Below are 21,271 nucleotides of genomic sequence, written 5' to 3' on the forward strand. Positions count from 1 at the left end.
GACGGGAGGAACAAGACAAAACACGGAGTCGGTACTCTGGACAGGTGAGATGGGAACAGAAGAAGCAGCTTGCTGGTGTCCTTTCTGAAGTGGTCAGTTCCTGTCTCTGGTTTATAGTCATTCTAGGGGAAGGGGCATTGGGATAGAAGGGAAGTGTCCTGGGGTGGGAGGACTTGAATTCTAGTCCTAGGTTCAGGGCTTTCTAGTTGTGCAACTCTGAGTAAGTGCTTAAGTCATACAAGCCTCAGTTTCTGCAACTGGGTAATGGGTCTATAACACCTTTCTTGTAGGTTTGTGGTGACTACTACTATTAACATATGACATGCTTTTAGAAACTGCTTAGAATTTTTGTTCTCTCTCTCTCATGTGTCTACTGTCCCATAGGACAGTGTTTATATTTGTGTGTGTGCTGTATGTGTGAAGCCTTCTGAGGTTAGGGAGAGTTTGAGAAGACAAAGGTTTCATTTCCTCAAACATTTTCTTAGCATCCAATTTGCACTGCTGAAGGTTTAATTGAAAAAAAAAAATCAGTCTATGTCCTCAGGGGGAGGGGGAATGCTCTCAGTGCATAATGGATGTGGGTGGGTACAATAAAGAGGGAAACGTGTGTGTGTGTGTGTGTGTGTGTGTGTGTGTGTGTGTGTGTGTGTGTGTCCAGGCAACTCCCACTCTTTCCAAGCCGTGCAGAAAGGAGGGTAGGTTTTCAGACCTCTCCGTAGCCTCGGATGCTGTGGATCCTTCTCCTCCCTAGTCCTCAGGAATCGGGGGAGGAGAGGTGGCTGGAAGGCCCGTTCCCCGCCCAGGGCCAACTGCCTCCTGCTAGCCGGTCGGGCGCCTTACCGAGTCAGACCACTGGGAGGCTGGGGGAGCCGGGTTGGGCGAGGAGTCGAGCGAGATGGGGGAGCTCTTATTTTGACAGGGGCCTCTCCCGGCTCTGGTATGAAGGCAGAAGGAGGCAGCCAGAGAGCCCCGATGCTTATTCAGGCTGGGGAGAGGAGCCGAGTGGAGGGGCGAGCGAGGCTCCGGCAGCGCAGGGGAGCCCGGGGAGGCGGCGGCGCGCGGCGGAGCCAGTGGCCGGACATGCCCCGGATCCGGGGCCGCTGCAGCACCGCCGCCGCCGGGAGCCAGCCGGCCGGACGCCCGCACGCCTGGGTCCCCTGGCGCCGCGCCGCCCCGGGGCTGCGACCTGGACCCTCGGCATTCGACCAACAATAAGCGCCTAGACAGCCCCCTCCCCGCCCCGCGCCCGCCGTCCCCGCGGGCCTCGGGGAAAGTGAAAGGAGGAGGCGAAGGAAGGAAGGAAGGAAGGAAGGGAGGAGGAGGAGGAGCAGGAGCGGCAACAGCCGGAGCCGTGAGGTTTGGGCCGAGACCCCAGCCCGGAGCCCCGGCCGGGCGGTGCGCTAGCTCTCCCGCCGCTGCCGGCGCCCAGGACCATGCCCCGCGGTTGGGAGGCAGGAACCCAGGCAAGCAGAGCCTCCCGGATACCTGCTCGCGGGCCGGGCTGGTATTGAGATCAAGGCGTCCAGGATCAAAAGATCACCGCCTGCCCGCCTTCTCCGTGTCTCCACTGTCCTGCTGGAGGATCCCAGTCCACCCACCGACCCTGACCTGGTTATGGCGTCCAGCTCCGGCCTGGCGTGAGGACCCCCGACCGGTGCGAGGTGAGGGTCGGGTTGGGGCAGAGGGCTAAAGTCATGCCAGGCCAGCCGGAGCGCGCCAAGCGAGATCCAGTTTAAATTGGGGAGGGGAAGCTCAGTCTGATTGTCTCTTGCGTTCTAGCACGCACCCCCGGGCTGTTTAGGAAGCGGGGGACTCCTCTTGGGTCATTAGAGGATATTCTTAGTTCCTCAACCAGGCTGGCAGCCTCGGTGCACCAGGAGAAGGGCTTAGGGGCAGCCAGGGGACCCTACTACCTTAGCTCAGAGAACAAGGCCGGCCTTGGGCCAGCTGGAGCAGGGAACTCGCCCTGGGGGCTTCTGGGAGATGTAGTCCCCCCTCCCAGGCTCACTAACTCTGTGGGTCCCAGCACCCCTGCACTACTCCCCTGCCTCCTAAGAGCCTCCTGCGGGGAGAGGGTTGGGACAAGAGGGAGAGCTGGGGTCATCCTTTGCCCCCAGGCACTGCCTCTCAGCCTCAGGAGCCTCCCCTGCCAAGGATTCGGAGTGGTGTGGGCTTGGCTGGGGGGTGGGGCAGTCACACAGTCCCTTGGAGGTTTCCCTGTACTGACTAGGGAAGGTGGCTCCTTCCTTGATCCGAAGGAGCTCGAGGGGAAGATGTGAGGAAGAGAAGACTCGGGCCTCCTGCATGGCCAGAGCATGGTCCTTTCTGAGGGCTGCTGGAATTTGGTTTCAGGAGACGGGAGTCTGGCCTTCCTTTTTCCCTCTTGGAGGCAGAGGAATAGAACATCCCTCTAAGCCCGGGAGTCTAGAGTGTGTCTTTCTGCAGCAGTGAAGCAAGGATTACCTTCTGTCTGTCTGTCCAGCTTCCTTCCTTCCGGGTTTTTCTGACACCCCCTTCCTCCTCCTCCTCCTCCTGTCTGTCTGTCTGCTGCTTGGGGTATGTGTTCATGTCTTGTCTGGAGGACCTCTGCTTCAGGAGAAAGAGTGTGGTTTTAGGGGGGCTTCGATGTGTGTCTGAGCTCTGGAAAGGGGGGGTCTACGCCCCCCTTTTGCTCCGCCTCCCTCCCTCCCGCTGAACTGCTTGGTACTCCCCGAGAATGTTGCCTGTATTGTATCTGCTACAGCACCACCAATGCCAGTACTTACACTTCCAGCTCCCCTCCTCCTCAGCCTCTGGGGGGGGGGGGTGTCAGTCACTTCCCCGAGGCGGGAGTTCCTCTGCTGCTCCCCAGATTTAGCTTGACTGCCTTCTCTGGTCAAGACCATGATTTCATGGCTCCAGGGGAAGAGCTTTGCTCAGAGTCAGCTCTCAGGCCCCACAGTTGGAAGCCTCGGGACAGCGTGAGAACAGGAGAAGCCGGTGGGAAGCAGGATTCTGCTAGGAGGAAGGAAAACACTGTCTCCCTCAGGTGATCCACCTACCTGGCTTTGAAGGACCAGGGTTCTGGCTACCTCCCTGCAGGGGTTTCTTTGCTAAGTAAGCCCTGTTGCTCTTGCTTGGGATGAGGGGGGGAGGGCTCATGGGTGGTGGTTCCCAGAAATCTGGAGTCAGAGCATCAGTGCTCGTTCAAAGTACACACAGCACCAACGATTGGTTAGCAAGTTCCTGGTACCTGGATTATGCTGAAGCCTTATCATGAGGGGGCGTTCAACTTCAATAACCGTGCAGGGCAGTGGCTGGATGGGCAGAGACCTAGTGGGTGGCAGGGTGGTACTGTGGACTCAGCAAGGGCCAGAATGCCTGGCACCTGCTTTAGATTAAAGGAAATGTGGTACAAAGGGGCAGCCGGCTGCCTTTGGTGGGGGCTGGCTGCCTTTGGGGGAAGTGGCTGGGGTGGTACTCCAGGGAGTCCCGGAGTGTGGTGGGGAGTGGAGGCAGCAGCCTTGCTGGCAGCAGAGGGTCTGGCAGAAGTGGAGGGAGTCAGCGTCATCCTGCAGCCTTTCACCCAGGGAACCTTAGGACGAGTTGCTGAGGGTACCCTCACCCTGCCTGAGGCGCTGCCTCAGGCTGAGGTTCTGTCCCGGCGCCCTGGGGCGGCTCTAGGGAGCCAGAGTGTCTGTGTCCAGTCTTCCTGGGATCAAAGGAAGCCCGGTAGGGGGTGGGGGTGGGGGACTGATGTAGCCCCGGTGCCATGTTTACTTTGCTCGAGCTTTCCCCATTGGTGATAGTGAGGTACCTGAATAGCCTGGGCACCCAAGGATGACAGGGAGATGGCATCCCTTGCTTCCTTGTACCAAAGCCCTGGGCACTGCCCGGGTGCTGACCGGGTGGGGGGAGGGGACGGGGGGGGGGGGATGGCACCGTGGGAAAGTGGGCAGCCGTAGGAGCAAAGCGGTACAAGCTGGGTGCCCCAGGCAGGAAGCCTCTGCCAGGCCCGCTCTCCCTGGGGTGGGGCTGGCTGTTCCCGGGACTGGCTCAACCTGTTGAACGCCTGGCTGCTGTAGCTTGGTATCTGTACCCCTGCTTGCCAGCCCCAACAGCTGCCCACCCATAGCCACACTGTGCTCACTGCCCCCAGGGATCTGAAGAGAGGCCCAGATTCGTCCAAGGAGCTTGGTAGGGGGCTCCTTCCATGGCTTGGGGATTTCTTCCAGGGATTCCTAAGTTTTCCCAACTCTGGACCTCTGAGTTCCAGAGCTGGGACCGGAGGGCTGGGCGGGGGAGGGGGCGGGAGGGGGGGTCCAGGGCCAGGAACTGAGAGGATAGGTGAAGAGGATCGTAGCCCTGCAGCTTCAGAGCTGCTTGTATAGCATGTCACTTGGATGGGTGGCCCTGAAGGCAGCCTGCAGTTACAGCCTGGAATTTCCTCTGCCGGGTGCCAGGGCCAGGCCTCTAAAACCCCACCCCCAGCCTGGCCTGACCTCCCCTCTCTCCCTCTCTCCCTCCCTCCGTCCCTCCCTCTGTCTACTTTCCCTGAAGGTTGGGGGAGGGACAGTGAGGACATTCTGGCTACCAAGGAGAGGTGACTTCCTAGGTGTGAGGGTACCCATGGGAAACTGAGGCAGTTTCTCATGAAGACTCCTAGGGAGGAGATGTCCCCTAGGAGTGTGGGGACCGTTGTCTCCCACGGCCTCTTGACCCTTACTAGCTAGGGAAGCAGAGCCAAGACACTATCCTGGAGAAGGCTGATCACCTTGTTCTGTGGGTAGGTAAGAGGTGTGGTGGCTTCTTATGTTCAGTCCTGAAGGAGACTGGAGGGAGGCTCCATTTGGGTCCTGCCTTTACCTGTCAGTGGCAAAGGCCCCTGGCGGCCTCTCCTTTGCCCTCCGTCCAGCAGGCAGGGCCTCCCCTGTTAGTTCTGGACCAACTGCTGCTCCCAACTTAGCCCTTTATGGGTCCCCTTCCCCGGGGGGCTGAACCACCTCTGTTGGGCCCTGGACTCCTCCTTGGGCTGGTAGCTCCAAGTTGGCCTGTTCCCTTCCCCCTCCCCGCCCTCCCCAGCTTCAGGAATGGCCCTGAATCCAGCATTTCCAGCATTTCGAAACCGGGATTGTTTTGTAATCCTGAGTGCTTCCCTGCCTGCCGCCCCTCTGACTCCCCTCCCCACGCCCGGCGGGTGCGCGACTGTCTCGGAATTTGACTTTTCGCTGTACCTTGCTTGAGGGACGCCATTTGAACACAGCAAACTGTGCGGCTTTGTATGCGGTGGCTCTGCGTGTGTCCTGGAGTGGGTGTGTCTGTGTCAGTCCTGTGTGACTGGCCGGTGTCTGGCTGTTCCTGAGCTCTCTTGGGTTGTCTCTGAATATATCACTCTTACCCACGCAGGCCTTAAGGAAAATCTGGGCTATTTTTAGGAGGTGCCTTGAAAGTGTGTCTGCCTGTCTCTCTCCCTTGCGTGTGTCTGGGGGTTCTTTCTGAGGAGTGCGCCGGAGGTGTGTCTCTGATGTGTGCTTACGTTCTGCATCTGTTCCGCCTCCTCCTCCACCCTGGGAACATGTCTGGGGGGGTGTAGTCACAGGTCTCCTGCAGCTCCCTGGGACGTGGAGTCCTCTGCCCTTTGATAGGGGAGGTTTCTTGGAGTGAGGCCCAAGCTTCTGGCAGCTCTGAGGCCTTGGAGAGAGAGTGGTGGAATGGGGAGACGCTGGGATAAACTTGCCAGGGGCTGGTCCCTCTCTTGCTCTGGCCTTGTATACTCAGCAGCACCAGGCAACCGTGTGTCCTGAGGGTGTAGTGATGACTTGTAAAGGGGGCCCAGGGTCTAAAGGGACACGCTCCTTCCACCTCTAGGGTCACTTCCTTCATTAGAGACCAGGAACTATCAGTCACAATTTACCTGGGAGTTTGGTAGTGAGTTGCAGGTTCAGAAAACATGACTTATTCACTCACAGTTGCTTAACAAAACAAGCTCAAAATTTAACCCCAAGCAAAAGGCTGGAATCCAGGCATGGATTTGGGGTGGACCATGGTAGCCTTGGTCCAGGGAAGTTCTTACTGCTGTCTAGCTTCATTGCCTCCTACCTACTATGGGTAAGGTTCTGCAGGAGGGGAGATTCAGAATGTTTTGGTGTTTTGTTTTGTTGTTTCCTCTGGCTAGAGCCTGAGTGTTGATAGCATAAAAGCATATTTAAGTTGGCAGGGGACATATAGTCCCTGGGAAGCTCCGATTCCTCGCTAGGACTCACTCTCCTGTCTTAGAGTCTCAGACAGTAACTGAACGCTTTTCTGGAAGTACATGCCAAGGTCAGTGGGGAGGAAGATGGGCAGGGGATATTTGTATGAGTGAAGGGCCTATGGAGGCAGCGTCTGGAGGTGGGCATAGGATAGGCTTTCCCTGTCCCCTCCAGTGGCCTCTGGTCCCCAGTGCCGTGGGAGGAAGGGAGGAGTTGAGGCCCATGTTGGTACAGTGCTCAGTGACCCAGCAGGAGGAGGGCCTTGGCAAGGAATTTTCAGTTTGTTTCTCAATCTCCGTCTCTGAGACATGCACACAGGCACGTCACTGCAGACACCTTAGGGAGCTGAGTCTAGAAAAGTCACCTAGATGGTGGTAGGGCAGGGTAGTGCAGACGGAACCACATGGAGACAGCCTCCTTCTGGTGGGCACACTGTGCTACCTGGCCCCGTCCCTAGAAGCTGGGTGCAGCCCGTGTTTCCTCCCCCATTTGAGCCAAGGAGCAATGCAGGCTGCAGAGGGTTAAGTCTGGTTGGCAGGGACACCCCCCCCCCCACCCCAGTGCAGCAAGAGAGAGGGAGGGGGGGTGGTTAGCAGCTTGCTCTAGTTGGCGTCTCTCCCAGAATTCTTCGGAAAAGAACTCCCCTTTGACCCCCAGTACAAACTGAGCCCAGCCACCAGCCTCCCTCCCTCCAGCTCTGGGAGTCTCACTCAGTGCCTGCTAAACCTTCCTCCCCCCCAGGCCCTGGTACCTAGATCAGGTCCCTAGGACTCAGGGGACCAGGGTTGTAGACCAGGAGACCACACAGGGACATAGGAACCTAAGCGCTTCCCGCTGCCACAAGTTCACCTGGGGGTGACCGGTTCTGGAAGCTGGCATCCTTGGGCCTCCTCCACCCCTCCCCCCAGGTCCTCAGGCCAGGTCGTGGGAGTCCTCCACCCCTCCCTCTCTCTGTGGGGCCAAGCTCTCAGGGAACTAACTCTGAGATCGTCCAGTGCCTTCTCCTTCCTGCTTCCAGGACAGGGAGGGGGTGGGGGTGGTGTGGTGTGGTGGGGCAGCTGGGTCAGCCCTGGCTCCTGGCCAATCCACAGAAAAAAAAAAGGGGGGGGGTTGGGCAACCCTGAGACTATCTAGAGCTGTAGGTCGTCTGTAAATTACGGCGGCGGCGGGGGAGGGGGGCGTGCTAGGGTTGGGGTGCTGGGAGGATCAGGGGCATAGGTTACTGGCCAGGGACTTTTAGCTGTGACCATCTCTCCACAGGGAGCCCCCATTCCAGACCACACCCCTGAGCCTGAACCTGACACACATTATTCAGAGGTGAGCGGGTCCATGTCCTTGTGTGTGCGCGCGTGCGTGTGTTTGGCCTTCCCATCCTATCTGCAGTGACCCCATCTTTCTTGCTTAGCCTCCTGCTTGACTTGTCTTTTGAGCGCCCTCCTCCTGGCTTTCCGCCCTGACTTCTCGCAGTCCCCTCTGTTGGGGTGAAGGGTGTGCTGGGCAGGGCAGGGTTAAAGCTGGAGCTAGTGAAAGTTCTAGGCCTTTTCCCAGCCTCTTTCCCTGGTGGGAAGTGGGAGACTCAACTCTGCCGACCTGGAGGGCAAGGTAGATTTTCTGGTCGTCCCAACTCCTTGTGTCGTCCCCACCTCACCCCACCTCCCCTGGCTCTGGCCTCTGCTGGTTGAGTCAAATCCAGGGTGGCCACTGGCCACCAGCCACCACCGTAGTGTGGTTTCTGCTGCCCTGGCTGCATAGGCATGCACACACTAACCACACACACACACACACACACACACACACACACACACACTCTCCCTCCTCCCTCCCCTCCCTTCTTACTTAGCAACAACTCTGAATTCACAACAAACACTCCTGTGAGCTCCTCAGGGTTAGGGAAAGCCTGGGGAAGAGAAGGAGAGACAGGGAGGAGGTGCCTCTTTTTCCTGGACTGTCCTCTGGAGGGAGAACTTCTAGTTCCTTCTCCTAATACCCTCCCACCCCCCGCAACTTTCCCTGCTGGAGGCCACTATCCCTAGGGCGGAAGTGGCCCTGCTTCCACCTTAGACAGTGAAAAAAGTGGAAAGCCATGGGATAGGTGGGTTGGGAGGGGGTCTTGGACTTCAGCCTTCTCTGGAAAGTCCCACTTGACCTTTGACTCCCACCTGGGGCTTGGCGGGGGCGGGAGGGGGGCCAGTGAGGGAGAGAGCAAGGCTTCTCATAGCCTTGGGCGTCTCAGCAGGAGTCTCTGCTAGAGTACTGGAACCTGCCTTGCCACTTTGCTGACTTTGTTAGGGACCTGGATAGGTGAGGAGGTAACGGATTGGGGGTGGGTGGGGTTGGGGAGGCCCAAGAACTTTGCTCTCTGAGAGCTCAGGCCTGGCCCAGCAGGGCACCTGTGCAGAGGCCGCAGGGTTCAGGACTCTGATCTCTTCCCCAGGCATGGACTGTGGCCTTTAGTGCAGGACCTGGTACCCATCAGACCTAGAGGGCGGGTGAGAGGGTGCATGGGATGAAGGCCAGACCTGAATGTGCCTGCTGTGAGGGACCGACTCCATGCAGCGTCTATACCGGCAGGGCCTTGGCTAAGAACCCAGTTGCTGGAGTGTTGAGCTTCCTTCCAATCCTGGTCTTGTAATGGTGGGCTGTGTATCTTGGGCAAGCTACTTTAACGTTTCTTTCTTGCAAAGAGGGAATAATAAAAGGACTTTCTAAGCCAGGCATGGGAATTCCAGTAACTGAGAGGTAGAGGCAGGAGGATCTCTTCAAATTTGAGGTCATTCTTCAAGTTGGAGGCCATTTTGGGTTACGGTGTGATGATACCCAGTCTCAAACAGACAAGCAGACCAGCAAACTCTAAACACCCCAAGAATATAAAAATAAATAAAGTATTTTCCAAGGCTTTGGTGATAGGAAGAGCCTGCCTGTAGTTCCAACCATTTAGTGGCTGAGGAAGGAATCTTTCCCCTCCCCCTACCCCTCCCCGTCCTGTCTTTGGGAGTTCAAGGCCAGCCTAAGTAATATAGTAAGACCTTATCTCAAAAAATAATAAGAAAAGGCTAAACTAGGGATGTAGTTAGGTTAATAGAATGCTTACTTATCATGCATGAAGCTCTGAGTTCAAGCCTAGTACAATATAAACTGGGTATAAACCAGGTGTGGAGGTACAAACCTATAATCCCAGCAATCTTTTTTTTTTTTTTTTTTTAAAGATTTTATTTATTTATTTATTTTATTTATACAGTGAATGTTCAGCCTGCAGGACAGAACAGGGCACCAGATCTCATTACAGATGGTTGTGAGCCACCATGTGGTTGCTGGGAATTGAACTCAGGACCTCTGGAAGAACAGCCAGTGCTCTTAAACTCTGAGCCATCTCTCCAGCCCTTTTTTTTTTTTTTTTTTTTTTTTTTTCTCGAGACAAGGTTTCTCTGTGTAGCTTTGCGCCTTTCCTGGAGCTCACTTGGTAGCCCAGGCTGGCCTGAGATCCGCCTGGCTCTGCCTCCTGAGTGCTGGGATTAAAGGCGTGAGCCACCACCGCCGGCTCTGGCCTGGAATTTGCAGAGATCCGCCTGCCTCTGCCTCCTCAGTGAGTGCTGGGATTAAAGGCGTGCACCACCAGCTCCCAGCTTGTTTTAGTGTTTTGAGGCAGGATCTGGCTGTGTAGACCAGGCTGGCCTTGACCTCACAGAGCTCTGCTCGCCTCTGTTTTGGGATTAAAGTCATGGGCTACCACAGCTGGCGAGACTCACCTTGTTGCCTCAGTTTCCCCCACTGTTTGTTGGTGCTGGCTGAGGCCGTGATTGCAAGTTTTGTAGTTGCCTTTGGACCTGGAAAAAAGACTTGCTTGGGTTCTGGGGACCCCCCTCCCTATGGCCTTGCCCTTGAATTTCTGGGCCCAGCCCTCCTCCCTCCCCCCAGCTGTTTGTTTGCTTTAGTTTGGGGGCCCCTCCCACCATCCAGCCCCTGCTGCTCTGTTCTTCCATCGGACTGAAGGAGACACTGTCCTTAAATGGCTTCCATGGCCTTCTTCCCTCTGTCCCAGTCTAGGAGTCAGGGACCTTCCGTAGTGAGGAATATGGCAGTGTGGAGCTGTGATGTGGAGACAGTGGATAGGCCTGCTCAGGGCTTAGGGGTCCTTCCTGAACACTTTCTGAATATGGAGGGGCCCTGCCTGAGAGATGGGGTGAGCATGTCAGCACCTCACGGAGGAGAGGCAGGGAAGGCTAGCCTCAAGCCCAGAAGGAGAGTGGGGGCATGTCATTGTCCCTGATATCGTGGGGGGATACCCCTGGAATCCTTCCCTAGTGTCTCAGCAGGGGAGATTGTGAGTGCCGGTGGGTGACCAGGACTCTCTAAGATCCTGGGGTAGGGCTGGGATGGTAGGGGATGGAGCTTGGGAACCTTTGGGTGAGGAGCATGGAGGAGATGGCAGGGCTAGATCACCCTCAGAAGAAAGGATCTAAGCAGACAGGTGGCTAGGATCTTCTGGGGCTTAAGAAACGGGAGCCCTGGAATAGCAGGGCTCCTGGGTCTGAGGTCTGGGCTTGGCTGGCAGGTGCCCACTGTGGCTTTGGACTAGGAGGGATGGGCTAGAGCCCCCATGCTGCGTGCCACCCACCTCCTGGGACAGAGAGGACTTCCCTTTCCCTGTGGGCTTGGGAGGGGAGGGCTTATCTGCCTGTGCCATCCTGCTTAACTGTTGAGCTGGCGATGTGTCCTGTGCCCAGCCTCTGGGGCTGCTCCTTGGGCAGGCTGGGGCTATTTTTGGGACCGGGCTGGGGCTCTGGGGCTGGTTTCAGATGTTCCAATGTGAACAGGAGAAAACGGGAACAGATGGCTGAAGGGTTCTGATCAGCGGGTCCTGCTGGGAACAGGATTATTTTTAGGACCTTGTTAACCCTTTGTGGGCTTGTGGGCCCCCTCCCTGAGAGGTAGAGCCCTTTCTGGTTGAGAAGAGAATGGGGCTTCCTCCTTGGGCCCTCCTGTCCTCTAGAACTACTTATCCACTGTGCCTTCTAAGACCCTCTCTACTGTCTAAAGACAGCCATGGCAAGAGAGTAAACGCACACTTCCTCCTGGCTCAACCCTGCATGTATTGGAGTCCGTCAGACTGGAGGGGTACAGATCACTAGCAGGGAAGTCCCCCTTCACTGTCCTCCTGGGTAAGACCTGAGGCTAAGAGCTAGGGACAGCAGCTCTCTCTACATTCCTGTTCTGGGTTGGAGAAAGTTGGGGGACTCGGGTGCTTAGGGGCCATGTTAGTAGAGTGGACAAACTTCTTCACAGAGAGCGAAGAGAAGCCATGTCCCTGTGAGACACTAAAGCAATGGCCATGGGCCCTGCTGGCCTGGATGCTCATAGGGTAAATATCTAGATGTGCTTCTCGTTACAGATGTACCTTTATGACATGCCACATTATTGGGTACTGGGTTAGCAAAGAGAGATTGATTGCCCAGGGGACTTTGCTGAGGGCTAATGTACCGTAGACAGTTTTAGGTGGTTTCTGCTAATATCTCGCTTTGTAATTTTGCTTGTGAGTAAACTGAGGCTCAAGGGGATGAAGAGATGGACAGTGTTCTAAAGTTTAGAGGTGGCGTGATGTGACGGGCATTCTATCTGCCCAACCACAGAGCAGATTCTCATTCTGTTGGCCCCCATACCCACCAGGGTCCCAGCCCTGGTCAAGGCTGCAGAGGGCATCAGACTTTCTCAGAGGGAAGGTTTATGGGACGGGTGTGGGAAAGGAGGCCTTGGGGCAGGGGACCCTGCCTGTCACCGCTGCTCACAGTCCTGGAAGCCCTCCTGGCCTGAGGGCGCCAGGGCTGACACTAGAGACCTAGCTTGGCCTTCCTGTCTGCCCTGCAGGAGGATCACAGGCATACATCCGGTCTCATCACCCCACCCCCACTCGCCCAGGCCCAGAAGCCCCTGCTTCCTGGAGGGTCATGGCCATCTGCATGTCAACGCAGACAGGGCTAGATCGCCATCCAGGTGCTGCTGGTGCCAAGAGCTCGGGCCAGGCAGGCAAGGCCGGGGTGGAAGATGTGTCTGCCTCTGGCTGTACCTGGGGGAGAGAGCCGAGTGTGGCAGGCAGGCAGGCAGGCTTTGGGCGAGGTCCTGCCCGTGGTGTGTGCCAGCCGCCTGCCCGCACTCCCTCCTCCCACAATGGCCCCATTGTTCCCAGTAGCCAGGCAGTTTGGAGGAGGTTCCTCGGCCACCCATGCCCCCCTAAATAGGGGCCAGATTAACCCCTTGGGAGACAGGGCCAGGTGAAGGCCCCCAGGAAGCTGCTTGGCTCATTTTTTCCCCCCATTGTAGGAGTACTGGTTTAAGAAGTCATTCCCTAGCCACACAGCAACAGGCCACCTCCGGAAACTGGGATCTCCCATTAGGGAGAAGTAGCACCTAGACCCTCTCTCCTACCCCCACCCTGGTGCAGGTGCCAGGGGGCAGGAAGTGCCAGTGGAGTGGCGGTGGAGTCCAGATATATTTGGGCGGAGGGGCTAATTCCAGCCACTGCGCTGCGTCTGCTGTACTGGCTCCTGAACGCCTTCCCTTCCTGTGAAACCAGAGCTGGGCTGGGCCTAGCTCAGGATTTCGGTGGATTTAAAGAGGCAGCGCCACCTCTGCCAGCCTGGCTTCCTCTCCCCCTCCCCAGAGAGGGTCCTGGGCAGAGCAGTCTGGAGGGCTTTGAGCACCTCCTTTGCCCCGGGCTAACCCCTGGCCCTGGCCTCAGTCAGGGTACAGGGCTTCTGGCGCTCCTCTCTCCCAGAGCCTTGGGCGGGTGGGGTGGGCGGGGGTGGGCTGTGGTTTCCTGTGTTGGCTGTTTGTGCCTGGCCCAGAGTGCCCGCTGCCTGCCTGGGCTTCCTGCCCTGTCTTGTTTCCTAGTGCCCCCCCTCCCTTCTCACCCCTCTCCCTAGTGGGAGGGAGTAGCTAGGGATTGGGCAGTAGTCTTTTGGGGGCATCCTACTCACTGCCAGGGCATGATTGCTTCCTGAGGTCTGGACTCAGGGGTAATGGCTGACAGAGTCAAGAGAAGCGAGGTGGACTTGGGCCTGTTCCGGCAACGCCGAGTGTCCCCACAGGCTCCAGAGGGACAGTGGTCCAGAGAGAGCAGAGCAGCAAGAGTCTCCCACAGGCACTCTGTGCAAAGGTCCCGCACTGCAGAGGATCAGCAGACTGCTTGGTCCTGCAGGGTTAGGATCGTCTGACCTCACCCTGGGGCTAGAGGTGGGGCAGGTCTGGCTGGAAACTCCCAGGTAAAACCTCCCAAGCAAAACTGTTTATTTGCATGGACTCCTGGGAGGGGAGTTTTGCTAGGAACCTAGGTCAGGGGACCCCAACCCCCCCCCAATCCTGGAAGTCCCCACCTAGAGGGTCCCTGTCAGAATAACACCTTGGGTCCTTGAGCTGCACTCTAAATCCCTGACCTCCCCACCCGGCTGAATCACCACCTCAGGGAGTAACCTGGGTGCTGGAAGAGCGTTCCTGAGGACCAGGGGGTCCTGAGACCCAGGAGAAAGGGGAATTGGGACATCATCTTGGGAGTTGAATCTTCCCTCAGCCAGAGGCCAAGGACCCTGTCCCCTTGTATCACATTTTCTTTTCTGAAAGTCTCTGTTGACCACATGTGGGGGCATGGGTCCCCCAAAGCATTTCTCATTTCTTTGTTTTCCTGATCTTACTGAGATTGTACATAGGTCCTCTGATAAAGTATTTGTTCTGCTGATGGCGTCACTGGCCCTGAAGTAAAACATATTTTGTGTGGTGCTGGTGCTGGTGGTGCTGGTGCTGGTGGTGCTGGTGGTGAGTGAGTGAGTGAAAGAGAGATAGCATCTCACTACTCAGCCCTAGGTGGCCTGGAATTTGGTATGCAGCCTGGGCTAGCCTTGAAATCACCGAAAGCCAGCCCATTTCTACCTCCCAAGTGATAGGATTGAAGGTGTAAACCGCCATACCCAGGCATAGATATTTATTTTGTAGAGAGCCTTACAGTAAGATTTACTGCAGCGAGAGTCTTATTGTGGGGCTCCTTGTGTAGCTTGTGCTGATCTTGAAGCCTCAGAAGGCTTGAGGCAGCTGATCATCCTGCCTCAGTTTCCTGAGCTACAATGCCTGGCTTCCCTGAGATGGTTATGAGCAGGTCAGAAAGACCTGTGGGCTGTCTGGTCTGGTCAAGCAGACTCCCGGCATGAAAACAGGCAGATTGTTACTGGGCATATGAATGCCTGCCCGACCGGGGACAGTTGTGTTAAACAGGGCTGGAGTCTCTGACCATGGGGCCTTCCTTGACTCCCTCCTCCAACTGGGATTGTTCTCACTAACCCCTAATCTGTGGCCTGCCCTTATTTTACACAGTGGAGTCCAGTGACCCCACTTCAGGCTTTTTGTTCTAGAAGCTGGTTAAGTCTCTCAAAGCCGGCCTGGATCCTGTCTCAGCCTCCCAAGCACAGGGACCGCAGGCCAGTGCCCACCGTGCCTGCCCCCCCCCCCCTTGTCTGGGCTCCTTTGCTCCAGGCACATTCTCATGGGCTGGCTCCCGGGCCTTTCACTCAGGTGACTTGCACCTGCTCCCTGTTTGTGAACATGTCACCTCTCCCCACTCTGAGAGCGTCGTGTTCCCAAAGCGCCAGCCTTTCCTGGCGCGCCACATCTCCAGGGGCTTCTGGCCTGGGGTCAGGACAGCTCCTCGTTCGTTCAGTGCTTAAGCATGGCCCTGCCAACCATCGTTCCTCCTGTCCTCTCAAGTGTCATCTGGGACGGAGAGGATCGAGGAAGAGGGGGGTCTTTGGGAGCTGGGGCCAGCTCTTGAAGGGCAGACAGGGAGATGTGAGATGGGGAAGTCCTGATTCATCTGTACTTGACTCAGCTTGCCTCGCAGCTGGGTGGGAGCAGGAGGTGGAGTCCTGGGGGGCCACGGTTAAGATTCACTGGGGGCGGGCACTGAAGAGAATTCCTAACAGCTCCTCCCTGGATTATTACACTGTTTTTTGTTGTTTTTGTTTTTCTCTCTCCTCGGTATGGTAGCTTTTCAGGGAAGGTTTTGAGACACAGTCGTGCTAGGTAGTTTATGATGTTCTGGAACTCACTCTGCAACACAGGTTGGGTTTGAACTTGTGATCCTCCTGCTTCAGCCTCCCAAGTGCTAAGATGACAGGTGTGAGTCACCATGCCGAGGTGACTCATTCCAGTTTTTGAGACCCTTAACCGAAAGTAGTAGATGGCCTTTGCCCCGCCCATTCCCAACCCCCTTCACAGGTGATAGGCTCGGGCACTCAAATGTGAGAGGCCCACCGATGTGATTTAGACTGAGATGAACAGCCTTGGCTCCAAGGGGCACTGTAGTGCCTGGAACGGGGGTCCTTGGTTGCTCATGCTGTCATGTGACCCAAGAGAATACAGCGTTCTTTTCTCAGACCTCAGTTCCTCTTTGTGAAATTGGGTAGGTAGCTTTGAGAATCAACCAGGGATGAAGGTGAAAGCTTAAGCTGCATGTCCACCATCGACCAGGCTGGTTTTCCCAGGATTCCCTGGCAATTCCTGCCTCTGATCTTCCCTGGTTGTGTTGGGCGTGTGTGTGTGTGTGTGTGTGTGTGTGTGTGTGTGTGTTTGTGTGTGTGGTGGCGGCTGCTGCAAGCTGGGCCCTGGACTTTAGAACCTTCTTGTCCAGGTACAGAGTTGGAGTGGGGAAGGCCAACGTTCCACAGGGGTTAAGTTAAGGTTAGACGTCCACAGTGTACCTGGTAGGGCCCCCTGACTTGGAGGTCCCAGCCCAGCTTCCCGCAGCTGAGCAGGGAGCGGGAGTGTGCACGGGTGTGTCTAGCCGGACCTGTCACGGGAAGAAGCTCTAGGACCCAAGACTCCTCCCCTTCCCTCCCCCACCTTTTACCAGGATCGCTGCTGGGGGCGGGGAAAAGGGGACAGAGCAGGGGGCGGTTGGATGTGTTTGTGTAAGTCAGCTTGTTGGTGTATCTATGGCCCTCTGTGTATTCTTTGTGACTGTCGGGCTCAACTTTCTATGGCTCCCTTGTGTGTGGGTCTCAGTCTTCACATCTGCTCAATGAGTCCGCCGGCGGCTCTCACTCCGCTCGGCGGTCAGGGTGTCTGTACGCCCCAGGCTGCCCGGCGGCTCCTGCTGGTTCTCGCTGCCCAGTCCCTCGGGCACACCTCCGCCAGCTGGCCGTGAGCGTCTCTAGTTTCCTGGGCTCCGTGCGTGTCTTTGTCTCCCTGTCCACGTGTGAGCTGTAAGTGTGCGTGTGAGTCAGAGTTCGGGTGCTTGTGGGTCTCTTATGCCCCAGCTCCGCGCGCCCAGTCTGCCCGGCCGGCTGGTGCCCAGTCAGTCCCTGGGAGACTTGTCCGTGTGTCTGTCCGCGCGCCCTCCAGTGGGCCCGGGAGATCCACGCTGCAGCCCTGTCTGCCTCCCTCACCCTCGCTCGCTGCCTCGCTGGCTCTCTCGCTCCTTGCTCGCTCGCTCTGTCTCTACACTCGGGCTCTGCCGAAGGGGGCGGGGTGGGGGTGCAAGGGAGGGGGGAGGGGAGGCTCCTGCATTCTTGCGGTCGGGGAGGAATCTGAGCCAGCGTTACTGGTCTCCAGAAGAGCCCAGCTGCAGCCCCGGGGCCCCGCCAGGCCTCTTGCTGCCCGCCCGGGCCTGCCGGGATGGGCACGGGCTAGGCCTGGAGCTGGGGGCGGGGCGGGGCAGTGCCCCCACCCCGGCCCCTGGAAGGCTGCAGCGCCTGGGGACAGGGCGCAGTGCTGGGGCGGGGCGTGAGGGATTCCCGAATCCTAGGTGAGGGGCGTGTCTGGGAGCGGGAGTCCCCCAGCGGGCCAGAGCAGACCTCGCAGCCGCCCCACGCGTCACTTTTGCGACCTAGCCTATTAGTGAATTCTGACTCTGCAGCCCTTGGGGGGGAGGGTTGTCCGGGGCGGGGGGGGGGCTTGCTAGATACTGCAAGTTCCCTGAGGACAAGGTGCGGGAGGGATGGGGACTGGACTGGTCTTTAGGATCGAGAAGTCTTCTCTTCCCAATCCCACCCTCCCCTATCCAGTTCCTTAGTCCCGGGGCTGTGGGGTTCTCCCTTCCTTCCCCTTCATACACCCCCTCCCTAAGTCACAAGTTTTCTCTTTGGGGCTTGTTGCTGCAGTCCCTGCTCCAGTACCGAGTACCTGGCTGGGCCCTGGGCACGCACAGGGGCCGTAGCCCCACTGTGTGTGGGAGCCATGAGGATCCTGGCTAACAAGACAAGGTGTGTGGGTGTCACGGAGGGTGGGATGTGTGTGTTCGGAGAGCGGGGAAGGGAAGGGCCCACGGTGATGGGGCCAAGCTGTGAAGCGTTGCCGCTTTGGAGAGGAGCCCCTCGGGCACCTGGCTTCCTGGCCACCAGTGGGCTAAAGGGAGGTAGAAGGGGGAACGTCTGGCCCCGGGCAGGAGCTGGCAGCCAGCCTTAGCGCCTGGGCCCAGGGGGCAGAGGAGACTGGCAGAGCTATGCAGGCTGCTTCTGGTCCCTTCTACCTCGTCCCTCCCAAAACCGTTAGAGCAGACCCCCACCCACCCTAGTGGTGTGGGGCGTGATGGCGCCCTCCAGCCTCAGTCTAGTTGGGGGTAGGAGCTGGAGTGGGGGTGGTGCCTGCCTCCCTCCTCCCCGGGAGAAGCAGGCAGACAGGGCCAGGCGGCAGGACAGCAGGGCTGAAATAAATCTGAGCTGGTGTGGAATGAGGGGGGATAAATATCCTCTCCCGTGATGTGATCTTTCCAGCGGCTATTAATAGGTCTCCGGGGAGGGGGAGGCGGTGGGGGGAGCGGGCTGGAGCTTAAAGGGCCCGCAGCCTAGGCTGCAGGAATCCTTGGCTTCAAGCTGTACTCGCTTGACATACCACTCCCCTCCCCCCCTCCTTCTGTTCCTGCCTGCCTTCAGGGCCTACTGGCCCACCCTCTCGGGCCTTCCCCTTAGGCTCTGGGGAGTCTTCTGGACCAGTGGGTACCACTTCAATCATGCTTCCCTACCCCCCCCCTAGGGAATAAGACTGGGCTTGATCAGTGACTCACAGGTCCTGTGGCCCTTCTCTGTTAGTTGTTAGGGCACAGCATAGTTGAGGTTTGGGGCCTTGGAAGGAGTCTTAAACCCTAGAAGGTGCTAAGGATTCATCAAATGCTAGAGAGAACGAACGGGCTGCCAGGGAAGCTGGTGGATACTGAGGCTGAGGGTAGGTAGATCCTGCCAACTCAAAGCCCTAGTTTCCATTTGAATCGGGCCTAGGAGATAAGGAACCTTGCTCCATCTCCACTCCCCTGGGGGGGCGGGGAGACAGAGCTCTGCTCTTATCTGAGGTAGGGAAAAGCAGGTGGTCTCAAGATAGCGTCTAGCCACCCCTACACCATTAGGTGAGGTAAGGGAGCTAAAGTCCAGGCCTGCCTAGCTCCTCGCAGGATTAACCTTTCCTGTCTCTCCTCCCTTCTCCCAGGTTACCCCACCCCAGGAGGAGAGAAGCTCCAGGGAGCCCGCCGCTGTCCCCTCGCGGCCACTGCCCCCCTGCCCCAGCCAAGCCAATGCACCCAGAAAATAAATTGACCAATCATGGCAAGACAGGGAATGGAGGGGCCCAATCCCAGCACCAGAATGTGAACCAAGGACCCACCTGCAACCTGGGGTCCAAGGGCGTGGGGGCGGGAAGCCATGGGGCCAAGGCCAATCAGATCTCACCTAGCAACTCAAGTCTGAAGAACCCCCAGGCAGGGGTGCCTCCTTTCAGCTCACTCAAGGGCAAGGTGAAGCGTGAGCGGAGCGTATCCGTAGACTCTGGAGAGCAGCGGGAGGCTGGGACTCCATCCCTCGATTCAGAGGCCAAAGGTATTGTCGTATTCTCTCATCTCTAGACTAGCATCATCCGCAGCCCAAGACCCAAGCTGCTCAGAGACCATCTCCTGCTTGGTCCTCATCCTGTGTTGCCATCCAATGTGTGTTGTTTCGGTCACCTTTCTTTCTCTTATCTCTATGCCAGTCAGTCATCCGGTTCATTCCAGAATAGGGCTGGCCAGGGTACCACTCCTGGAAGGGCTGGACACAGAGTGACAGACTTGTAGTTTTGTTGTCCCCCACCTTCCTACCATAGCCCCTACACTGGAGAGGGAGGTGTCCTGGGTGAATAGCAACAACCCCCCCCCAGGCCCTTTGGGAACAGGCACTGGGGCCTAAAAGAGTCACAGTGGCTCCTCCCTGCCCCCCCCCCAGCCCTAATTAGAACCAGTTGTGGTTGGGATTAGGCTCTACTTGGTATGGGGGGGGAGGGGAGACGGGGAGACAGGCAGCCAGGGGTGGAGAGAGAAATCAGAAACAAATGGTGGTGTGGCGGGGGCCAAGGACTGGCAAAGTGCCCGCCGTGGTCTGGGCAGTGCCCTTTAGGGAGGGGCACTGTGGAGAATGGTCTGGGAGGGCCCCTGCACGTGGAAGGGCAGGACATCTTAGCGCTCACTCCTGTCTCTGTTCTGCCCGGGCAGAGGTGGCGCCCCGGAGCAAACGGAGGTGTGTGCTGGAGCGGAAGCAGCCGTACAGTGGGGACGAATGGTGCTCGGGCCCAGACAGCGAGGAGGACGATAAGCCCATTGGGGCCGCCCACAGTGAGTATCCTTCGATGCGGTGCCCTCCACGGATGGCTGTCCTAAGGGAGCCTCCTTACCTAGGGCTTTAGGGGGTTGTGGGTGAAGTGGCCAGGACCGGGACAACGTACGTCACACTTTTTGGCTTACCTACCTTGTGGTAGCCCAGTCCCAGCCTTCCAGGTCCTTAGTTACTCTCTCTCTCTCTCCTCTGGCCACTCCATAGGGTCTTTCAGGTGGTCCATTTCCTGGACAACGCACCTACTTTTCTAACAGATTTCATGGCCTATGCTGCCACCTACTGGTGAATGGAGGATGGGCAGGGACGGTCCAGTCTGGGACCGACGTGGCTTTGCAAAGGCTTGCTAACCTAACAGCAGGTGTGAACTGACTCTGGTTCCTTCCTCTGAATGACTCTCAGAAAGTGGTCAGGTGCAAATTGCTAGAACAAGAAGTAGGTGTAATGATACCCATTCCTCTTCTTCTTTCTTTGTTTTTAGAGGCAGGGTTTCTCTGTGTGCCCAAGCTGTCCTGGAACTCACTCTGTAGACCAGGCTGGCCTCTAACTCACAGAGATCCACCTGTCTCTGCCTCCAGAGTGCTGGAATCAAAGGTGTGTGCCACTACTGCCTGGCTCTCATTCTTTAACCCATCCTTATGTGCTGGAGACCTAAGACATCCATGTCCTTGGTGTTTTCCCTCAAAGCTTACATGTGTTTTCAGAGAAGAGATAGGTGGGCTATTGTTGGAGACAAGGTCTCAGTGTGTAGCCCTGGCTGGCCTAGAACTCACAAAAATCCATTTGCCTTTGCTTCCCCAGTACTATCATCAAAGGCATCTGTCACCACATCTGGTTAAATTGTGGCCTTTTTGAAGGCAGGAATCAGGGAAAGGAGGCAGAAGAATACGCTGGCCACTGTGTTTAGTCCTCTCAGCAGCCTATGATGACTGTGGCAGAGAGGACCCAGTCAGCAAGTGGGAATGAGTGGACCCTCCTGAGGGGTGGCCAGTCAGAAGCCTCCACAGCTGGCTGGGACTGCAGAGGCTCCCATATGACTATTTAGTGCTCCCTGTCTCTGTACGGACGCTTGAGTGGTAGAATCTTTTGCTGCTTCCTGGGACAGGAACCCTCCTGTTACCCCAGGTTTGTTTCTGTAATATTAGACCATATCATTGTAAAAACTTTGAAAGATACAGAGAGATAAAAAGAAGATCCAGTTGGGCAGTCGTGGGGACACCTTCAATCCCAGCACTTGGAGGCAGAGACAGGCAGATCTCTGTGAGTTCGAGGCCAGCCTGGTCTACAGAGGGAGATCCAGGACAGCTAGGGCTGTCACACGGAGAAATTCGGTCTTGAGGGAAAAAAAAAAAAGAAAGACGATCCCATGAGCAGCCTCTTTTAGATAGACTGTCATTCAGTTGAGACCAGGTTACATGTAGCAGAGGCTAGCCT

General features: G+C 57.1%; 1 protein-coding gene and 1 long non-coding RNA gene across 9 annotated transcripts in view; one reads left to right on the forward strand and one right to left on the reverse strand.

Annotated features, from left to right (window-relative positions):
- Positions 1 to 389: 389 nt before the first annotated feature.
- LOC143274238 (uncharacterized) lies at positions 390 to 5,476 on the reverse strand. Its single transcript, XR_013052722.1, has 3 exons — positions 5,214 to 5,476; positions 2,766 to 2,994; positions 390 to 2,586 (listed from the first exon to the last, which is right to left on the reverse strand). It is a non-coding gene; the product is annotated as an uncharacterized LOC143274238 (long non-coding RNA).
- Positions 687 to 21,271, forward strand: part of Bcl9l (BCL9 like) — a 30,968-nt gene continuing 10,383 nt past the window's right edge. The window contains exons 1-5 of one of the 8 annotated variants that reach the window (XM_015986881.3): positions 687 to 1,661; positions 7,491 to 7,547; positions 17,369 to 17,470; positions 18,687 to 19,072; positions 19,720 to 19,839. In XM_015986881.3, coding sequence (XP_015842367.1) covers positions 17,445 to 17,470; positions 18,687 to 19,072; positions 19,720 to 19,839 — 532 coding nt within the window. In that variant the 5' untranslated portion in view covers positions 687 to 1,661; positions 7,491 to 7,547; positions 17,369 to 17,444. Of the gene's footprint in view, positions 1,662 to 2,891; positions 3,029 to 4,319; positions 4,766 to 7,490; positions 7,548 to 17,368; positions 17,471 to 18,686; positions 19,073 to 19,719; positions 19,840 to 21,271 lie in introns of those variants that run through there. The other 7 variants (XM_076576094.1, XM_015986882.3, XM_015986886.3 and 4 more) reach the window with 7 other exon arrangements.

This window comes from Peromyscus maniculatus, chromosome 7 (assembly GCF_049852395.1).
Source record: "Peromyscus maniculatus bairdii isolate BWxNUB_F1_BW_parent chromosome 7, HU_Pman_BW_mat_3.1, whole genome shotgun sequence".
In the NCBI taxonomy this organism is placed as follows: Eukaryota; Metazoa; Chordata; class Mammalia; order Rodentia; family Cricetidae; genus Peromyscus; species Peromyscus maniculatus.